Source organism: Dromiciops gliroides, chromosome 4 (genome assembly GCF_019393635.1).
Source record: "Dromiciops gliroides isolate mDroGli1 chromosome 4, mDroGli1.pri, whole genome shotgun sequence".
NCBI lineage: Eukaryota > Metazoa > Chordata > Mammalia > Microbiotheria > Microbiotheriidae > Dromiciops > Dromiciops gliroides.
Window position 1 is genome coordinate 469,527,075 of NC_057864.1, and position 22,341 is coordinate 469,549,415.

The following is a 22,341-nucleotide window of genomic DNA, read 5'->3' on the forward strand; positions in this document are numbered from 1 at the left end:
TGGAGCAAGAACAGAGCAGCCAGGACATTTAACTAGCTAACTTCTCACATCTTCAAGCTTTTCATCTGTAGAACAGACATAATCCCCAACCCTGCCTGTGTAAAGGGCATGGGGGTAAGTGCAAAAAACAGTCTGTGCCCTGAAGAAGCTTACAATCCATTGGGGGAGACCAGCCCAAATCATTGGGTATGAACAAAGTGGAAGTGATCCCAGAGGAAGGGCATTAACAGTGGGGAGGACGCAGAAGGTGCAATTCCAGTTGTGTTGGGGGAGGCCAAGAAGGCAGAGGGACAGGGGAGAACATTCCAAGCATAGGGAAGAGTCAGCGTGAAGACGCACAGTGGGGAATTGAAGTGTGGATTGGAGGAACTGCAGGAAGGGAGGTGTGGGATGGTAAGTGAATGGATGGGAGAGAAGTATAAGGTGCAATGAAGGGCTTCGGATGCCAAAGAGAGCATTTCACATTCGATCCTGGAGGTAAAGTGGAGTCAGAAAAGTTTATTGAGTAGGAAGGGATATGTGTGTATGAGTGTGAGTGTGAGTGTGGGGGGGGGAAAGGGAGAGAAAGAGAGAGAGAGAGAGAGAGCGAGAGAGAGAGCCATTTCTGAACTTTAGAAAACCCATTCTTATTTTTAAAATGGGATTCAGATAGAAATGGTGTGAAGACAAGGTACTACCCTGATTTGTTGCTGAGTTGTTTCAGCCATGTCCAAATCTTTGTGATCCATCCTGGGTGTCTTGCCCTTTCCTTCTTTGTTCACTTTATAGATGAGGAAACTGAGGCAAATAGGATGACGTGATTTGCTCAGGGTCATACAGCTAGTAGTCTGAAGCCAGATTTGAATTCAGGTCTTCTTTACTTTAGGCCCTGCATTCTAACCACTGCAGCCTTAGCTGCCCTACTATCCTGATATTATTCCTTTAAATTTAATATTTTATAGAGAGTTTATTGGTTGAATTCTCTAAGATATTTTGAGATCTGTTTGTACTATAGGGACTTATTGCCTGTTAGGTCATGAAAAATAGTGAGTTTCCAACAAATTATCTTAACCACCAGGTCACACAATTACAGGTATTCAGTAGGTGCTTAGTTTTTGCAACCTACAGGGATGCACCGCACTGTCTCCACCATTTCTTTGCATAATCTGCATGGGTCACTAGATCTGGGCTTCTTAAAGAGAACTCTTCTGTAATTTCTGGTGTCATTGACTTGGTTTGTCATCAAAACCTTCTTGGTTTCCACAAACCAATCTGCTGACTCATCCATGTCTGAAGCATCTTTGTTCCCATACTGCTAGATGGGCTCAGGTGAACATCCCCCATGGAGGGCTCTTGGCTTCCTCTCTTCTATCTCAGGGCATGATGGGCTCCATCCAGAAGCAGACCACTTCTGTTCCATTCAACAAAACTGATGCATGGATGGATGTACCAGTTACTGGCCTTTTACTATCATTGGCAAAGTGGCGTCCGCTTATTCCAAAAATATTTCAGTTAGATGTTTGAACTCTGTCATGTATTCTAAGAATGTCTATTAATCATCTTCTTCCTTTTTGGAACCGGGAAAACAATAAATACACACAAGGTAATTGGAAAGAACAACAAAACCACCAAAAAAAATTTGAATGCTGTTAAATTCTAAAGACTAAGCTTAGGGGGCAGCTAGGTGGCGCAGTGGATAAAGCACCGGCCCTGGATTCAGAAGGACCTGAGTTCAAATCCGTCCTCAGACACTTGACACTAGTTGTGTGACCCTGGACAAGTCACTTAACCCTCACTGCCCCCCCCCCAAAAAAGCCTAAACTTAGCTCCAAAGAAGAGATGAGCTGTCTACCTCCCCCAGCTTCTTTGCAGGGGATGACACAGATACAGAACACCGAATTTTCGGATATGTTAGGTTTCATATGCTGAACCTTTTTTTCCCCTTTCTCTTCATTCTTTATTATAAGTGATGGTTCCCTGGGAGGGGATGAGGATAGAGATACCATGGAAAAAGTAGGTGATACCATCCACCTCCCGAGGAAGAACTGATAAACTGAAGTACACATAGCATTGTTTTATATCCATTTATGAATCTGTGTCAAATGGTGATCTTCTCCAGGGCAGGGCAGGGCAGGCAGGGAGGGAGATAGTTCAGAACTTAAAATGTAACCAAAAATCAATTAATTTAATTTAATTTCTAAAAAAGGATGGTGATAGAGGGGATTCTTATTCAGCTATAGGTTCCCTTAGACGGTCATCCCTTCAGCCGTCCCACTTCTTGCACTCTGTGATTCTGTTAAACAAGAAAGGGACGGCTGAAAGGAGAATGATGTGGTGCTTTCTTCCGTGGTCAGTTTCCTTGATGGACTCAAGTCCACTTCTGGACAAATGAAGAGACTGACCCCCAGAGAGTGGAGCTGATTGGCCATTTCAGTGGGTAGGTGGCAGAAGCTGGAGGAATTGCCACTCCTAATCTGTCATCTTTTACAATATTTTTCTAAGCTACCCTTGGGGGACGTTAGAGGGGGAAGAAATACCTGGACTTAGAAAAGCTAAGGGACTCAAAGAATGTAAGCAGACATCGGACTTTAGTCCCTGAACCCAAGGAGAGTTAACTCTCGAACCCTCTCCCTTGTTCTAGTTCACTGAAATGTCTGAATTCATTATATGTAAGACCCCTAACTGCTCATGGCCATGATTCTGTGACCATTTCTCTTCTCTGTGTCTCAGTTTCCTCTGTTGTAAAAGGGTTGGATTGGTTGATTCCTAAGGATTCTCCTGCCCTCCAATGTACACTGGATCTTTGTAAATGAATTCAGTACAGAACCCAGCCCACATCTGGGACCTCACCAATGACAATGATATTTCTGATAATGGCTCCCACAAATACCCGCTGCTGCCCTCACACTGGATTTCTTTCTTTCTATCTCTCCATCCATAAGAAGCCAACTACTCAAGAGTTCTAGGGCGTCCCCGGAGCCCAGCAGACACCTGGAAATGATTTATCGTTCGATGGACTGGGTGGTAAAGAGAGCTGCCATGCAGTAAATCACCTCACCCACTTTAATTCAAAGAGAAACCTCACTGACAGGGACACATGCCCAGCCTCACAGCCAATGCTCAGCGTGCCAGACAAACTGACAAGTGAATCCCTTGCTCACTTCCGAGGTGACCGTAACCTGGCTCAGCTTGATCCAGGGAGGGGATGACCTGGCTCAGCCCAATCAAGAGGAACCAAAATGGGCAACTGCAGCCACATCAACGTTCCAGATGGTGGCATTAAAAGAAAACACATCAGAAAAAATGTGGGCAAAGATCTGGAGAGATGACGACCCCTTTGAAGGAAAGAACCACAGCCCAGACATTTGTGACCGGCCAGTACGGTCTACCCAGAATCCCCACTCAGTCTGAATATAAGGCTGAATAAGAATGAATTTTTCACTTGATAATTACCCTAATTTGGTGGTTCCCATTCAGAGGCCCAGGGGAAAGAGTCCTGGACTAAGCCAGAGGACCTGGGTTCAAATCACAGTTTCTCATCTGTAAAATGAGGAGTCGCTAGGTGGCTCAGTGGGTAGAGCAGTGGGCCTGGAGTCAGAAGGGCCCGAGTTCAAATCCAGCCTTGGACACTAGCTGTGTGACCCTGGGCAAATCACTTCACCCTGTTTACCTCAGTTTCTTCATCTGTAAAAAAATGAGCTAAAGAAGGAAAAGGCAAAGCACTCCAGTATATCTGCCAAGAAAACCGCAAATGGGATCACAGAGTCAGACACAATGAAGTGACAAAAAGAAAAGCAAAGTGATACAGGCTGTCCTATATAATATGGCCAGTGTATGGGGTGGCTGTATTTCTTTGTGACAAAGGAGGATTTAGAGCCAGGCTGGGGGTGGTAGGGTCCTGCGACTGTGGTATAAAAGCAAAAGGTGTCAAAAAGACTAAATTAATAAATCAAATATAATTAAATGAGGATGGATAGAACGGTTTTTAAAAAAATTTATTTATATCTTTTGCTTTTACGTAATCTTCCATTGTAAATCTATCTCACCTTCCACTCCCCAACAATCCAGCAAGCCATTAATCATAAAAAATAATTGAAGGGGGCAGCTAAGTGGTGCAGTGGATAAAGCACTGGTTCTGGATTCAGGAGGACCCGAGTTCAAATCCGGCCTCAGACACTTGACACTTACTGGCTGTGTGACCCTGGGCAAGTCACTTAACCCTCACTGCCCCACCAAAAAATAAAAAATAAAAAGGAAAAAAAGCAGTTCACCAAAACACCAAGTCTGACACTATCTGAAGTATCCTGTACCCACAGCCCCCCACCTCTGCCAAGGATGGAGGGAGATGCATTTTCTCTCTTCTTCAGGGCCAAAGATAAGTTATATAGCCTTTCCTGGCTCCAATTTCTAAGACCCTGTGTCTGGTGTTTAAGCTGAAGGCTATTCTCTCACCTCTAATTTACCTGTTGGAGAAAGGGCAGCTAGATGACACAGTGGATAGAGCACTGGCCCTGGAGTCAAGGGAACCTGAATTCAAATCTCACCTCAGACACTTATTAGCTGTATGACCCAGGGCAAGTCACCGAACCCCCATTGCCTTAAACATCTGGGGCCATCTCCAGTCATCCTGACGTCTATCTTGCCACTGGACCCAGATGGCTCTGGAGGAGAGAGTGAAATCGGTGACCTTTCACAGCTCCCTCTCACTGAAATCCAATTCAGGGCAAGTCATGACATCACCCTGATGTCATGGTCCTAACAACAGCAGCCTGCTGGAGAAGCAGGAGAAAGAAACAGAGCTGAGTCAAAGGACCTGGGTTTGAATCCCAGCTCTGCCTCATTACTTTTCTATGACCTGGGGCCAGTGATTTTGCCTCTCCAGGCCTCTGTAAAATGAAGGGGCTAGACTGGATGACCCCCGTGGACCTTCTGACTCCAAAACTTTGATCCATTTGTGGCAAATGGAGGGGACCATTAGCTGGGGCTCGAGTACTCCCCAAGCCCTGGGCTGGACCAGGAAAGGGATGGGTTTTAAACCAGGCCCAGGAACGGGAGGGAGGGGCTCTTTAAGCCATCTTGGTTGGGCTGGGGGAGAGGGGGGGGTCCCTCCCTTCCCTATTCCTTCCCCTGTTCCTCTCTAGATTAAGGTTTCCTAAAGCGACGTTCCATTCAGGACGGGGTGTTGTGGGATTCACTGACAGATGTGGTCTCAGCATCCAGCTGTTTCTACTTAATTTGGTGATGGTGGTGGTGCTGTTGTTAAGAGAAAAGGTTCAGAGGAGTGATGAAGAATGCTGAATGCTCCCCACATCCTTCCAGGGAGGTGACAGCCCCACTCTGCAGAAGGAGGCATATTTCTGGACAGGTAGCCAGTGGAGGGATTTTTTCTGCATATATGTCACAGAGAGCTTGTCTTTCCTTCTTTTCTTTTCTTTTTTTTTTTGGGGGGGGAGGAGAGAAAACATGTGCTTGTTAACTGAATAAACTTAACCCCCCCAAAAAAAATAACCAGAAAAGAAAAGGGGGGCAGCTAGGTGGCACAGTAGATAAAGCACTGGCTCTGGATTCAGGAGGACCTGAGTTCAAATCCGGCCTCAGACACTTGACACTTACTAGCTGTGTGACCTTGGGCAAGTCACTTAACCCTCATTGCCCAGCAAAAAGAAAGGAAGAGGAGAGGAGAAAAGAAAAAGAAAGAAAAGAATAGAAAGGGTTCCACCTTGGACGGCAAAGCTCCAGAAACCAAGGCTAAAGACAGGAGCGGTGACTCCATCACCACAAGGAATCTCTCTCTACCAACACAACTGAGTGTCTGAGAGGCACCTCTAAGGCAGCGAGGGGTCAGATACTTGCTAGGGTCACACAGCCAGCATGTGTCCGAGATGGGACTAGAACCCAGGCCCATGAAGCCAGCTCTCTTACGCCCTAAGCCAGAGCCGCCTCCGCTGAAGGAAGATCTTGAGACAATAAAATGACTCTAAGAGCACAGACCCTGGGAAGAACGGCTTTCTTTTTAACAATGACTCGCCCCTTCTCTTCCTTCTTTATGGTTCTCTAACAGAATAGTCTGTAACTGCCCAAAGAGCCTGCAGAGCGAGACTGCAGAGAAGGTGCTTTGGGGGGAGGTGAGCATAGGCAACCATTTAAGATGGTGGGGCCAGAACCAGAGAAAAAGAAGTCTTGGCCCCAGGGGGTGATGGGCTGGTTCCCACCCTTCCCCGACCCCTGCCAACCCTTCTCAGCTGGCTCTTCACCATCCCCGCCCTGGTCCTCCACGGCTGATGGGGAGGGGGCTGCTGTAAGGCAGACAGTAAGCCACTGGCATTCTGGGGAGAGACTAAATGGTTGTGAATGTCTTTGAGGTGCTCAGCCCACTCTTTGGAGCCCGGCCTTGGAGTTACTGCGGGTCCCCTTCATCCACTGCCATGCTCTCGGGCTTCTCCTCAGTTTCGGGGTCCCCAGGGAGGATGCTGGTGACAGTCTGCAGGAGGTCCTCAATCTGCTCTTCCGTCAACCTTTCTTCACTTTCTTCTACCATCTGCAGGGAAGAAAACCCAGCAGCCCGTTAGAGGAACCGAGGCACCAAGGCCCAGTGGATCGGGAAAGGCACATAGGAATGGAGAGTTAGGGCCGGAATGGACCTCGGGGGTCACTCAGCATGGACCTTGGGGGTCACTTGGTCCAGCTTCTCATTTTACTGCTGGGGAAGCTGAAACTCAGAGGGGTTTAAATGATCTGTCCAAGTAGCTGGGGCAGAATTTGAACCCAGGGCCTCCTGGATCCAAGCATAGTGACCTATTCCTTAAGCCATACTGCCTCTCAAAGGGCACCAGACTTGGGAGCTAGGAAGGTCTGGGTTCAAATCTGGCCTCAGCCATTTACTAAGCTGTGTGGCTCTAGGTGGGTCCCTTGCCCTTTGAGGATTGGTCTCATTGATCCATAAAACAAAGAAGCCCTAAAGCTAAGAGGCCAACACGGGCACAACCGCAGCAGACACCGGGTGCATGGATTAGTTAGCTCTGCTTGGATTCTTTTTCCCTTTTTTAAAAGTTCTTTGTCATAAGAATGGGCAAAGAGGAGGGGGAGAGAATGTCATACCCAGGGATCGACTGGGATGGGGGCAAGCTGGAAAAGGCTTCGAATGCCAAGCTGAGGAATCTGTATTTTACCTTAGAACAATTGTTAGAATCCTTTTGTTGATGGGGGTGCACAATCTGAGTCTGCCCCTCCCCATATATGCAAGCCTGCTTAGTTATAAACCATAAAGGAGGTCCCAAAAGGTGACCATGGCTCCTGTACAGATTATTGTGCACCTTATATAATTAGTGCACATCAAAATAATCAAAAGGATAATGTAAATATGAAATTTTTAAAAATATATGAAATGGGGCGGCTAGATAGCAGAGTGGATAGAGCACCGGCCCTGGATTCAGGAGTACCTGAGTTCAAATCTGGCCTCGGACACTTGACACTTACTAGCTGTGTGACCCTGGGCAAGTCACTTAACCCCCATTGCCCCGCAAAAAAAAAAAAAAAAAAAAATATATATATATATATATATATATATATATATATATATATGAAATACAGATTTGGTCCTCAAGGTAACAGGGAGCCACTGGAATTTAATGAGCCGAGATTGGAGCTGTGTGGAGGACAGACTGGAATGGGGAGAGACTAGAGGCAGGGAGGCCAGTCGGGAAGTTGTTGCAGTATTACGGGAGGGAGGTGAGACAGGCCTACATCAGGGAGTGGAGAGAAGGGGGCAGACGGAGCGATAGTGCGGACGTGGAAACCTCCGGATGTGGCGCCTGGGACAAGGGTGTGTGGGGAGCAGAGGAGGATGCCAAGTCCGGCTATCCGGGTACCCGTGCCAGAGGCAGGAAGTCTCCAGAGAGGAGAGAGTTTATAGGGGGAAAGAGAATGTACCAAGACCTGCAAATGTAAACTGAAATCTTGGCAGATGTGAATCGGACAAGGGTAAAAATAAATGGGGCCTAACAGCACTGGGCTAGAGAGGACCATGAAAACTGCCCAGTCCCACCCCTCTATTTTATAGGTTGCGATAGCAGAGGCTCAGAAGGGGAAGCTATTTACCCAAGGTGACCCAGCAAGTCCACGACAAAGCTGGGATGACAGTGCAGAGCAGCCCCCACATCATCAGAGAACCATCCTGGGCTTTCCTCGGCCCACCACACTGCCTCCCATGATGCTTTGGTTGGGGGGATATCCCACCACGGATCCCTTTCAGAAAATAAAATGGTCCAAAGGATGCGATCTCTTTGCCAAACGCTCCGAGGGGAAATCTCTGTTTCATCGAGCAGACACCGAGCAAAGCTGGGGCTGCCAAAGGTGTTAAAGCCACACAAGTAAGGGGCCTAAGGGGCACTCCCCACCCCTAGCCCCGGGGTCAGCAGGAGCAGGGCGAGGGGAAGGCCAGGTTTGGGAATTTAACCTGGGAAAAGAAAGCTCCCCGGCTTGTCTGTGAGGCTTAGGGAAGGATTCGGATGCTGGAGATGGGGACCAGCTGTTTTCCATTTCCATGAGAGAGAGAAAGGGTTTTATAAAGAAGGGAGGAGAGATTTGAGACAGGGCAAAGTGGTACGTGAGGACAGGGGGCCGAGGAAGAGGGGGAAAGATGCATGACTCTGCATTCAGAACAGATAATAAAGAAAGATGTGTTTAAATAAAGCAAGCTGGGGAATGCCCTCCCTACAGATGCCTAGAATGAAGATAGATGCCCGACTGTCCCGGACTTTAGCAAATCCTTCCTGGAGCGGGTTGGACTAACAAGGATGCCCTTACCTGGGTTCAAATCCTGCCTCGGACACTGACTATATGGGTGACCCTTGACAAGGCCTCAGTTTCCCCAACTGTAAAACAACGGGCACAGCCCAGCTAGCCTCTGGAGATCTCTCCCAGCTTTAAATCTATGACTCACAGACTCAGGGCAGAGGCCCCTTTCTGCCCAGCAATACAGAGTACCGCTGAGGTGACATCAGCAACTCCTTTCATTTCTATTCAATCCACAAGCATCTATTAAGCTCCTTCTCTGTGCCAAGCCCTGTGCTAAGGGCTCATGAACAGCACCTGACTTCAAGGAGCTGCCCCTCTAATTACACGCTCTCTGCGGTAGCCTTAATATCAATGTCATGGAATTAATACATTAATGTAATGTTAATTCTATCCTATTCCCAGGCCTGGACAGAGAGGATAGTGAGCGGTCAGGCTTCTCTCCTTCTCCCAGGCCTCTTGGGCCTTGTCCTAAGAGCTAAGACCAAAGGGAAGTCGAGCTCTCTGCTCTCACTCAAAACATCTGACCCCACAGAGGCCCCCACAGCATAAGGCTTCTCTTATCACACCTCCCCCTCACCATGTGGCTAATTAGACATACTTTCTTTATTCTCTCCACTCTCATCTCCCCCCCCCCCCAATCTTAAATATATAACAATATATGCTGTTCTCCAGCCACAAAAGGGGCTAAGCTGTTCTGGACTAATGGAAGCCAGGTCTGTCCTTCAATACAGAAAACACATCTCTCACACACACACACACACACACACACACACACACACACACACACACACACACACACCCTTCCTTCACAAATTATATATATTTTTTAAAGTATACACAATCTCTTCTGCCTGGAGTGACTTCATAGTGTCAACTCCGTCATCCTAGAAACTGTTAATTGACATATCCTCAGGAAAAGGGCGTAGGATCCAATGTGGGGAAGAGAACAGCTTTTTAAAATATATATGGAAAAAAAAATATATCATTTGAAAAAGATCTGAGGGTCCTAGCAGACCACAAGCTCAATGTGCATCAACAGGGAGATGAGGGAGCCAAAGAAATCAAATGCTCTCCTGGGCTGCAGGATAGGGGAAGGCACTGGGGAAAGGGGAGGAGCCTTCCAGCAAAAATGAGATGGGGAGAGATGTCAGCCAAGGCCGTCTTCCTCCAAGACCATTTTGAGAATAATGGAAAATGGCCAAGCAAAACAGAGGCTCCATAAACAGGAGAGATGCACTCAAAGAAACACACGGGGGTGGTAACCACCCTGCCCCCCAGCCCCAGCCTGAAGAAAAAAATGTCACAATGGCTGTGAGTGCTGAGGGGGCCCCATCGATCACTGTGGGAGGAGGCAGAGCCCACAGAGCAGAATCCCCAAGGTACCCCCATCTAGGAGATCTCAGGCGATCAGAGGCTAGAGTCTCGGCCTCGGGGATCCCTCCACAGCAGGGGCAGGGTACAGGTGGAAGAAGCACCTACTATGTGCCAAGCACTCTGCTAAACACTTTGCAAATATTGTCTCATTTGATCCTCATAACCCTGGGGGCTGCATAGCTATTATTATCCCCATTTTGCAGTTGAGGAAACTGAGGCAACCACAGAGAGAAGGCTCTGGTCCTAGCTCAGCTTCCTGGGACATGACTGCAGGAGTGGGGGGTGGACATCCTGATTCCAAAGGAGCATCCCCACCAAGCTCTCTGCTGCCCAAGCTCCCAAAAGATAAATGAATGGCGGGTCAGAAAAGACACCAAAAATAACCCTGAGGGCAGCTAGGTGGCGCTATAGTGGATTAAGCACAGGCCCTGGATTCAGGAGGACCTGAGTTCAAATCCAGCCTCAGACACTTGACACTTACTAGCTGTGTGACCCTGGGCAAGTCACTTAACCCCAATTGCCTCACTAAAAAAAAAAAAAAAAGATGATGGTGAAGATATTGACAAAGATGACGAAGATTAAGATGATGATATCAAAGACTCAGAGCTGGAAGGGACCTCAGATGCCACCTAATCCAACCTGTCATTTTACAGATAAGGAAACTGAGGCTCATGGGTGAGCAGGATCACACATGGTAGCAAGTCTGTGAGTCAGGATTCAAAACTAGGTCTTTCTGACTTAAATTCTGGTGTACTCTCAGGGAGATACTTGTACCCAAGGATATGCTAGTAAATATTTAACAACCAGCACTCTAGAGGAAAAAATATGTACCCACAACACATTTTTAAGTTTAATATTCACTCATTTATTTGTTTGGTTTTTTTCGGGGCAATGAGGGTTAAGTGTGTGCCCCAGGGCAAGTCAATGGACCTCTACCCAATTGAGCATCCTAAACTGTCAAATGGAGAAAACAACAGCACTAACTTGGTAGGGTTAATATGAGGATCAAAGACATAGTAATATTTCTAAAGCCTGTATATAGTAAGTGTTTAATAAATGCCTATTTCCTTCCTATACAGAGCGATGACATCAGCAGATCAATTCAGCAAGAAAAATACAAAGAATTTTGTTGTTGCTGCTGCTGCTGTTATAACTTGAAGACCTGACATTGATCCTGGCACTGCCTGACTGGGGCGGAATTGGAATGACCACAATTCCAGGTTCCAAAAGATACAGACTCTCCCTCGGATTCAATGATTCACAGGATCTTTGCTTCAGGCTGGAGGGAAGCTCAGAGACCTCTAGTTCAACCCTTTTTCTCTAGAGATGACCCTCTCTGAGGCCCGGAGGTTACACCCAAGGTCACAGAGATGATAAATGCCAGGGGAAGGAAGGACGTGAGCCCAGGCCCCCGACTCCAAAGTCTGTGCTCTTCCCACTGGCCTATGCGATTACCATGTGCCAGGGACCAGGGGGGTCCAAGGGGACAGCCCCTGCCTATAAAGAGCTTATATTCTACCCAGGGGAGAAAAAGTCAAGGGATACATAAATACAAACCAGACAGAAAACAGAAGAGGCATTTTAGGGGCAGGGGATGGGAAGTGCCTATAAGTGGAGGGGCAATGAGAAGCCAGCTGGCTGCAGCCAATGAGAAGGTTGTCTGGTGCTGGGCAAAGGGGAATGGCAGCCACACAGAAATCCTCATTCCCCTTTCATTTTCCCTTTCACAGGATGAGATTTGTTGTTGTTCAATTGTTTTTCAGTCGTGTCTGACTCTTCGTGTCCTTGGCAAAGATACTAGAGTGGTTTGCCATTTCCTTCTCTAGCTTATTTAATAGATGAGGAAACTGAGGCAAACAGGGTGAAGTGACTTGGCCAGCGTCATACAACTCATCAATGTCTGAGGCCACATTTGAACTCAGGTCCTGCTGACTCCAAGCCCGGGGGCTCTATCTATACCACCCAGCTGCCCAGGATGAAATTAATTAACCTCTTCTCTGGGGGGCAAGTGGTGGTCCTTAAACACTTGTACTGCTTAGAAAATCCTAGAGATGTCACTACCCCAGTGCAAGGGAGAGAATCTCCAAGAGGGGAAAAGGAGAAAAGAGAGAATCTCTCATGGTGGGGGGGGGGGGGGGCAGGGATAGGAAGGAAGGGAGGGAGAGAAGGAGAGAAATGAAAGAATCTCAGAAGGAAAAGAGGAGGAAAGAGAAAATCTCTTAGAAGGAGAAAGGGAAAGAATGTCAGAGGGAGGGAGGAAGGGAGGGAGGGAGGAAGGGAGGAAGGGAGGAAGGGAGGAAGGGAGGAAGGGAGGAAGGGAGGAAGGAAGGAAGGAAGGAAGTCTCTGAGAAGGGGAGAGGGAGAGAGCATGTTAATGAGGGGAAAGATCTCAGAGATAAGGCCCAGATGAGGATGCTGCTTTCTTCCTTTTATAAGTCACTATGACACCATGATCCAAGCTCCAAGCAGAGTTCCTTCAGCTCCTCCTCCTCCTCCTCTCCCCTCCTCCCTTCCTCCTCTCCCCTCCTCCCTTCCCTCTCTTCCTCCTCCCTTCCCTCTCTTCCTCCTCCCTTCCCTCTCTTCCTCCTCCCTTCTTTCCCTCTTCCTCCTCCCTTCTTCCCCTCTCCCTCCTCCCTTCTTCCCCTCTCCCTCCTCCCTTCTTCCCCTCTCCCTCCTCCCTTCCCCCCCTCTCCCTCCTCCCTTCCCCCTCTCTCCCTCCTCCCTTCCCCCTCTCTCCCTCCTCCCTTCCCCCTCTCTCCCTCCTCCCTTCCCCCTCTCTCCCTCCTCCCTTCCCCCTCTCTCCCTCCTCCCTTCCCCCTCTCTCCCTCCTCCCTTCCCCCTCTCTCCCTCCTCCCTTCCCCCTCTCTCCCTCCTCCCTTCCCCCTCTCTCCCTCCTCCCTTCCCCCTCTCTCCCTCCTCCCTTCCCCCTCTCTCCCTCCTCCCTTCCCCCTCTCTCCCTCCTCCCTTCCCCCTCTCTCCCTCCTCCCTTCCCCCTCTCTCCCTCCTCCCTTCCCCCTCTCTCCCTCCTCCCTTCCCCCTCTTCCTCCTCCCTTCCCCCTCTCTCCCTCCCCCCTCTTCCTCCTCCCTTCCCCCTCTTCCTCCTCCCTTCCCCCTCTTCCTCCTCCCTTCCCCCTCTTCCTCCTCCCTTCCCCCTCTTCCTCCTCCCTTCCCCCTCTTCCTCCTCCCCCTCCTCTCTGCTGCTTGCCACATGTCCCTGAGCCAGAAACAGCACATGGTGCTGGTTAGCGTTGGCGGAAGAGATAGAGACACAGCCTGTGACCTGTAACCCAGTGGGACGGGAGTCACAGTCTCGTGGTGGATTGTTTTCAGGGGCTGGTTTTTTCAAGCTTAAACCCTTTTAAGCTCACAGTTTTTGATGTCAAACAGGTAAAAACAGCAGCTGCTTCTTGGGAAAAGTGGGTGAGGGGCAGAATCTCTGCCAAACCTCCCGCCCACGGATGTCCGGCCCCTTTGGAAAGACACTTGGTGGAGAGTGGTATCCTAATTTAACTTTTCTGTCTGTTTGAAAAGGGCCAAAATGGCTCCAGAAAACAACAAAAGCTTTTCTGTCAACACAGAAACAAGAATTAAACATTTTGGAATTTTTCCGGGCTAGGCCTGTGATGGAGACATGGTAGCAGACTAGGTAGTGTCCTAGACCTGGAGTCAGAAAGACCTCTGTTCAAATTCTACCTCAGAAGATTGCTAGCTGCATGACCTTGTGCAAGTCAGCTGACTTCTCTGGGCTTTCATTTCTTCATCTCTAAAAATCTGAGGGATGAACTCAATGACTCATAAGGTCCCTTCTAGTTCAGCCCAAAGTGAATCAGGGGTAAGATGTGAACCCGAGGCTTCAAAGTAAGTGCTCTTTCCACATCTAACTTATCCCAAGTTTCTACAACTAGTAAATATGCCAGAGGCAGCACCTGAAGCCAGGTCTTTCTGACTCTTCACCCATGTGGCTGATGAGCAGTTTCAGCAACATTTAAAAACAAGATCTTAAAATGATTGCCTCTTCCCACCTCTCCTGCTGTGGTGAACAGAGAGCCTGCCTTAAGGCTAAGGAGTCCGGCCTTTGAGTGTTCGACTCTAGGTGAGCAAGTAGGGGTTCTGGGTTAACTCTACAGGGCAGAAAGGGCGCTGACCTACCCTGGCAGAGGGAGTTTCCTCACCTGGGAGTTCTTTATACCAGTGAAACAACAGGACCAGTCCCTATCCCCATTCCCCACCCCCTTCCCCCTAAACACCCCATTCAAAAGGATCTATATATAGGAGCAGCACTTTGGGTTTTTTGTGTCTTTTTTTTCTTGTACACTTTCCTCAATTTCAGTGAAGACATATATATTATCTCAAAACTATTTGGGACAGAAAAGACCTGGAGGGAAGAGCCAATTACTGTACATTTGTCTCCAAAATCTGTCGCCTTTTGTGGTTATGCTTGTCGCTTTATTGCCTTAACAAAGTTTCTTTGGCCAATGCATGGGGCCGTTGACCTGAAAACAGCCTGTCATTTGGACTTCATTAAGCCCTCTCTCCTGCATAGCCCAAGGAGGTCATTATGATCTCTTGATACTAATAGCATCAGAGCTTACATCTCTGGGCCTCATCAGCAGACACTCCGGGATGAGGCCGCCTACAGTGACATGGTTTATTGGCGATCACTGTGGGACTCCCATTCTGTCTGTGCATGGAAAGAGGCCACCGGGCTTGTGGGTCCCCAAGGCCCATCTGCATGCCGAGTCAACGCAGATTCCCTAGAAGCCAGCCAACTGACACAGTTGCTTCCCAACACCCTTCAAAATCAGGACAAATCTATGCAGCTTGGTACACTGGATTTAAAATAAGAGGATCTGGGCTCGATTGCCAGTTCTCACCACGTAGATGGCAGAATATACAGAACACTGGCCTTGGAGTCAGGAAGACCTGAATTCAAATCCAATTGGAGATGCTTACAACCTATGGGACCTTCAGCAAATTCCCTCCCTCAGCCCGTTTACTCATTTGTAAACTGAGGAGAATAAGCACAGCATTGTTGTGAGGCTCAAATGAGAAAACATGTAAAGTGTTTCACCAACCTTAAAGCACTACACAAATGCTAATCATTAGCTATCATTATAATTACTTCCCCTTCAGGGGCTGGACTATGGATGGCTTCTGAGGCCACATCTAAACCGATGGCCTCATCAATCTTGCTCCTACCCTGTCTGGCTCATTCTCCAGATCCCAAGCTCGGAATCACAGAATCTCTGGGTTGGAGCAACCCGTACCTGAACATCTATTAAGTGACAAGAAGCAGTCACCTAGCCTTCGTCTGAAAACTTCCAGGAAGAAGGAAGGAAGCCAGAGAGCTGCCTCTCCCCAATCCCAGCTCTGGGGCCAAGCAGGGCCAAGTCCCATTCCTCATCCACGAGGCAGCCCTTTAAGTAAAGATGCCCTGAAAGACAGCGGGTCTCCTCTGCCTTCCAGCCTCTGGCTCGCTCACCAGCTGGATCTCCACGGCAGTCACGGGTCTGTGATTCACCAGCTGCAGCTTCTCAGCCCTGTTAAAAGCAAAGGACACGTCTTACACGCTTGCAGGTGCGGCAGACCAAGTGTATCTGGAGTCTGGAGGAGGCAGGTTCAAATCTGGCCTCAGACACTTACTACCTCACCGACGCAGCCTGTTTCTTCATCTGTAAAATGAGGAAGATAATAATTTCACCCACCCACCTCCCAGGGTATAAAATGATCTTTGTAAGCACCTTTAGAAAATGCTGTTGTTGAGTCGTTTTCAGTTGTGTCTGCCCCTTCATGACCCCATTTAGGGTTTTCTTGGCAAAGATACCGAGGTAGTTTACTGTTTTGTTCTCCAGCTCACTGGACAGATTAGGAAACTGAGGTTGTGACCCTGGGCAAGTCACTTAACCCCAATTGCCTCACTTAAAAAAAAAAAGGAAACTGAGGTCAACAGGCTTAAGTGACTTACCTAGGGTCACACAGCTACTAAATGTCTAAGGTTAGATTTGAACTCAGATCTTCCTGACTCCGGGTCTGGTGCTCTATTCACTAAGCTACCTAGCTGACCAGCTGCTAGGTGTGTTGTTTAAATTCTAAATGTGTTGTCTAAAAAACCTAATGCATGGCGGCCTTAAGTTAGAAGCTTTAGCACCAGTCTTTGGGCATTAAGCATACCAGGTATTCACATGGAGTTCAGAAAGTTAAGAAAAGGCCTGTCTAGCCTAGAGTTCCAGCCTGGTCGGGTTCTTCCTCAAGTCCTCCGCCATGAGCCTGCTTCAATCATGAACTCCCCTCAAACTGAGTGTGGAAGCTTTTTATAGGTCTGGAGCAGAGGCGGTCCTTACACACTGCTTCAAGCTGATTGGTTCACTGGACTTGAAGGTGGTCTCGAGTTGAGTTAGCTAGCCAGGTGTATTACAATCTAGTTAACCTGAAGTAAGCTAATCAGCAGTCAATCACTCTCAATTCAATCAATTTAGATTAATCTCCAGGTGGGCCTTTAAGTATCTGCTAAATCCCAGTATTTTCTTACATAAGTATTGTTTTCTGAGTCCTTTCCATGCAATCGGAGCTGAACAAAGAAATGATGGAAAACTGGGAATAAAAGAGCTTTATTTGCCTCGCCCAATAAAACAAGGGGATTGACCTAAATATCCCTCCAGTTCCAGCTCTATGATACTAAGCTCCTAATTGGGCCTTTGATGATTCCCTCTCAAAAGGGGTCTGTCAATTGTAACAGGTAATGGTATATCTTAATGCTGTAAGAGTCAATGAACAGCTGTGTGACCCTGGGAAAGTCACTTAACCCCAATTGCCTCACTAAAAAAAAGAAAAGTTAATGAACAGAAAGTACAGGGAAGGGTGGAAGACTTATATGAACTGATACAAAGTGAAATGAACAGAACCAGGGAAACAAGACACATACACAATGACTACAACAATACAAATAGAACAACAATGACAACAACAGCAAAGGCAGACACTGGATGCTGTGTAATTAGAAGGCCCAGGCTGGATACCAAAATAGAGTCATTGCAATGCACCTCCCTTCCTTCTCTGCAGGTGAAGCAGTGAAAAAAGTACCTGAACAGGCTCTGGAGTCAGAGGACCTAGATTCAAATCTTACCATTGCTGCTTAACATGTATATGACCTGGGGCAAGTCTCCTTATCTCTCTAGGGTAAAAAGAAAGGGGTTGGGTGATGGCCTCTTTGATCCGTTCCAGTTCTAGATGGAGGGGGCCTATAACTAAGGATACAGAAACTTGCATCTATTGTCAGGCTAGAAAGATGTTTTGGTTGGATTCGCTGAGCTGCTTTTTCGGTCTCTTTTTTATTCTATATTATAGCAATAGGGGGAGAAGAGAGTGGGCAATGAAAATGATGTAAAAAATGAAAGATATTAATAACTTTTTTTTTTTGCTGGGGCAATGAGGGTTAAGTGACTTGTCCAGGGTCACACAGCTAGTAAGTGTCAAGTGCCCCATTATTAATAACCTTTTAAAAATTGGTCTGTTATATACTCTATAGGGCAGCTAGGTGGCACAGTGGATTGAAAAGAGGGTAGGAGGGAGAGAAAGTAGAGTTTTATTAACTGAAAAAAAATAAATTTCATTTGAGAAATGGAAGAAAAAAGGGAGAAAGAGCAGGAGGGAGGAAGGGAAGGAGAAAAGAAGGAAGGAGGTGGGGAGAGGGGGAGAGAGAGGGAAGCAGGACAAGATGGTCTCTCTAGACTCCAGGCATTTTCTCTTACTGCCTCACCCCCATGCCTGGAATTCTCTCCTTCCTCTGCTCCAACTACTGACCTGCCTGGCTTCCTTTAAGTCCCCACCAAAATCCCATCTTCTACAGGAAGCCTTCCCTGACCTCTCTTAATTCTAATGCCTTCCCTCTGTTCATTATTTCCTGTTCATACTGTATAGAGCTTGTGTTTGTTTGCACGTTGTTTCTCCCATTAGACTGTAAGCTCTTTGAGGGCAGGGACTGTCTTTTGCCTCATTTTGTATCCCCAGAACTTAGCACAGAGCCTGGCATATCGCGGGCACTTAATGTTTATTCGACTGAACTGAATATCATAGAATGTTTTTTTCCCCTGGAGGGGTGGGGGTGGATGGAGCTCCCCCACTCAAACACAACACAGGGCTCTGCCCATAGGACAGAGAGGGGCTGCTCTTTCCTCCCAATTCTCCCAGGTCGGAATTCCGCACCTGAAGACCACGAAGAACAAGTCCCAGAGACCTTCTCCTCTGGTTCATCACAACAGAGCCAGCCTGGCGTGGAGGAGGAGCTGAGAAAATTCACCTCTCTCCACTCTTTGCAGAGGAGGAACATGGGAGTGGAATATTGCTCCCCCATCAGACACAGCGCACACTGGCTGGTTTTGCTGAACTGGTGTTTTTCCCTCTTTCTTTTTTTCATTGTTGTTACTAAGGATGGTTCTCTGGGTAGGGGAGGAGGAAGGCATACGTTCAGAAATGAAGATGATGTTTTTTAAAAGTTATAGATAGGGGCAGCTAGATGGCGCAGTGGATAAAGCACTGGCCCAGGATTCAGGAGGACCTGAGTTCAAACATAGCCTCAGACACTTAACACTTACTAGCTGTGTGACCATGGGCAAGTCACTTAACCCCAATTACCTCACCAAAAAAAAAAAAAAGTTATAGATAGAGATGAGGAAGGTTTGTTTCTTTTGTTTGTTGGGTCTAAGATGTCTGAGGTTAAGTGGTCAGCCTTGGACCAAGCTGGAGCCGGTGTCACATTCTGAGTCTCCAAAGAATGTCTTTTGCCCCTAAGAATAAAGACTTTGAACAAGTTTGGGGCTGCAACATCACCGACTGTGACTGCAGCATCGCTGAAAGGCCTGTTTGTCTTCTCTCGTTTCCAGGGAGTCAGAAGGAGGCAAGAACTGGACGGGTCAGTTCTGTGATAACAAAGGCAGCATACATCCAAGGCCTTGCTCCCAATGGGTGTTCATGGTACAACCAAAGAGGTCTAAAGTTTCCCACCAGTCCCTGGTTCTGGGGTCATAGGACCTGGGGTCTAAATCTCCCCTTTGACCGTTGTTAGATGTGAGCCTCGGCAAGAATCGATAAGCATTTATTCAGAACTCACTGTGTGCCAAGCGCAGGGATGGGTTCTGAGGACACACACACACACACACACACACACACACACAAAGACTCTGGACCAACCTCCCCAGGCCTCGATTTCCTTATCTGTAAAATGAAGGGGTTGGTCTGGATGGCCTCCGAGACTCTCCCAGCTCTAGGACTCCGATTCTTTGGCCTGAATTCTCTCTCAATCTCTGAAAATGTTTATGCTGGAGGACCAGAGAAGGTGTCAACCTGCTTCAGTAGAGGGATTTCCTCATGCAGGGAGTTCAGATGCCATCTCCACCACCTACTTTCTTTGTAACCTTGGAGTCGCTTCATCTCTCTGGGACTCAGTTTCCTCCTCTGTAAAATTCAGGGGGGCCACACTCAACACCCCTTAAAGTCCCCTCACTCAATATGAGCTCCTTGATAACCAACACTGGTTTTTTGCCCTTCTTTGTAACCTTGGTGCTTAGCACCATGGCTTAGACCTAGTAAATGCTTAATAAATCATAATGCTTGTTAAATAAAATGAATGCTTAATAAATTTTAAAAAATGCTTGTTGACTGATTAAATATATCTATGATGCTATTGTAATAATTGTTTGTTGATTTGAGTTAGAATTCCCAGTGACAGCTAAGAAAGTCCTCATTTCTTAGAAAGGTGGGCTTTTTAACCACATTTAACTGCTCTTTTTTTTTTCTTTTTGCGGGGCAATGGGCGTTAAGTGACTTGCCCAGGATCACACAGCTAGTAAGTGTCAAGTGTCTGAGGCCAGATTTGAACTAAATCCAGGGCTGGTGCTTTATCCACTGCACCAACTAGCTGCCCCCCTTAACCACATTTAAACAAATAAATACATTTAACAAATAAACAAACCTTGACTAAGTTCCTACTATATACTGGGCATCATGCAACAGGCTTTGGAAACAAAAGCGATGAAGGAAGCCGACCCTGTCCTCAAAGAGCTTCAATTCTATCCCTCCATCAATAAGCATCAGTCCTAATGTGGGCAGGAACTGGGACCAGTGCTGGGGCTGCCAAGACAGACAAACAGTCCCTACCCTCAAGGAGATTACATCCTATCAGGGAGACAACCAGGCTAGCTTCAGCAACAAAAGTCCATTGGGGAGGGGGGGCAGTTAGGTGGCGCAGTGAATAAAGCACTGACCTTGGATTCAGAAGGACCTGAGTTCAAATCTGGCCTCAAACACTTGACACTTACTAGCCATGTGACCCTGAGCAAGTCACTTAACCCTCATTACCCCCCCCCAAAATAAAAAAGCCCATTGGGGAAGAGAGGATTGTCAAGAGCCAGCAATAAGCCTCCATCATTGCCCTAACCCACCAAAAATTAAAAAATGATTACCAATAATAATAACAACTGGCATTTATGAGGTACATTAAGGCTTGCAAAGTACTTTGTAAATATCTCATTTTATCCTCATAACAACCCTGGGATGGAAGTGCTATTATTTTCCCTATTCTACAGTTGAGGAATATGAGGGATACAGAGATTAAGTGACTTGGCCAGGGTCACACAGCCAGGCTGTGTCTGAGGCTGGATTTGAATTCAGGTCTCCTTGACTCCAGGTCCAGCTCTATCCACTGGGCCACCTTTTAATCTCTCTTTCTATGTCTCTATCTTTGTTTCTCTCTCCTTCTCTGTCTCTGAATCTGTCTCTCTATCTCTGTCTCTCTGTGTGTTTCTGTCTGTGTGTCTGTCTGTGTTTGACTCTCCCTCTGTCTCTCTGTCTATGTCTCTGTTTCTCTCTGTGTATCTCTGTCTCTGTCTCTCTGTCTCTCCTCTCTAAAAGCAGTGAGCTTCATTCTAAGGAAAAGAAGTCTTGGTGCTGGTAAAGTCTCCCACCTGAGCTCAGCGCCTACTCAGGAAGGAATTCCCGATTTGAACTTGATGGGCTCAAGATGTAGACAGAGCCGTACATTTCTGTACGTGGCCAATGTGGGAATGTTTTCCTGAACTGTGCAAACTGGTTATGAAAGGTTTCCCCCACCCCAAGTAGAAGAGGAGGGGGGCGGGAGGAGAGAGAAAATAAATGTTTGTTAAACGAAAAAAAAATAATAATTTACTGATTCAAGGAGAAAAAGAAAAGTCCAGGTTCCCAGGCAACCGTTGCCTCCTCTGGCAAAATGGAAAGCATCAGAGGGATCGTGGGCCTTGGGGGGGTCTCCATTAGCAAATGGTTTTCTTGCCTTGGCTTCTGTAAATTAAGTTGCCGGGCATTATTGTCCCAGCCCTGCTGGTGATGCTGGATTTCTGACATGTGAAAAGTCCTCTCGCCTGATGGGAAGAAAAGCTGCTTCCTCACGTCATTCAAGAGCCTGTTCCTAAAACACAGGCCTGCTTATGCAAAAGGCCACAAGAACCAAGAATTGAAGACACAAGGCAAAGGTCACCAGAGAAGAGGACACGGGAACTGCCAAATCACTGGGGCAAATTCTTTCTTAGGCTTTGACTGGCTTTCTGACTTAACTCATGTCAGTAAAGCAAGCCCTGGGCTGATTGCTTCATTCCTCCCTGATCCAGAAACTTCAGTGGCTCCCTACTGACTCCTGGAGAAAAGGCAAAGTCTTCATCTTCACATTGAAGGCCTTTCACAATTCAGCTCTAATCTACTTGGCCAGTCTCATTGCACATTCCTCCCCTTCATAAGCCCAACATTGCAGCCAAACGGCTCTATTGAGGTCATTCCCCAAACTCAATCCGCCGCCCCACCCACGCACACACCCTGCACACACCCTCCCCTCCACCTCTCCGTCCCCCTGGAAAGGCTCCCCTCACAGGCTGTTTCCTACACAGTCTTTCATGATCCCACTAGGATGTAGGGACCTTTCATTCCTCAAGGAATTATACATATATGGATCTGCGTATGGGCCTTCGCCTCCAGCAGAAAGGAATCTCCTTAAAGGAAAGGGACTGTTTTCCTTTTGTCTCTGTGTCCCTGGTACCACAAAGATCACTGGAATTAGCATTAAAGGACCCAAATTCAATCCCATCTGTCCTCCATCCACCCATGCATCCATCCATCCTTCCATCTATTCATCCATCCATGCATCTATCCACCCTTCCATCCATCCTTCCA

The 22,341-nt window shown here is 47.4% G+C and overlaps 1 protein-coding gene across 1 annotated transcript in view; it reads right to left on the reverse strand.

Annotated features, from left to right (window-relative positions):
* Positions 1 to 4,610: 4,610 nt before the first annotated feature.
* The window catches only part of LOC122726637 (CGRP receptor component), a 51,948-nt gene continuing 34,217 nt past the window's right edge, over positions 4,611 to 22,341 (reverse strand). The window contains exons 5-6 of the mRNA XM_043964474.1: positions 15,632 to 15,689; positions 4,611 to 6,517 (exon numbers count right to left, since the gene is read on the reverse strand). Of these exons, the coding sequence (XP_043820409.1) occupies positions 6,377 to 6,517; positions 15,632 to 15,689 (199 nt within the window). The 3' untranslated portion in view covers positions 4,611 to 6,376. The remainder of the gene's footprint in view (positions 6,518 to 15,631; positions 15,690 to 22,341) is intronic.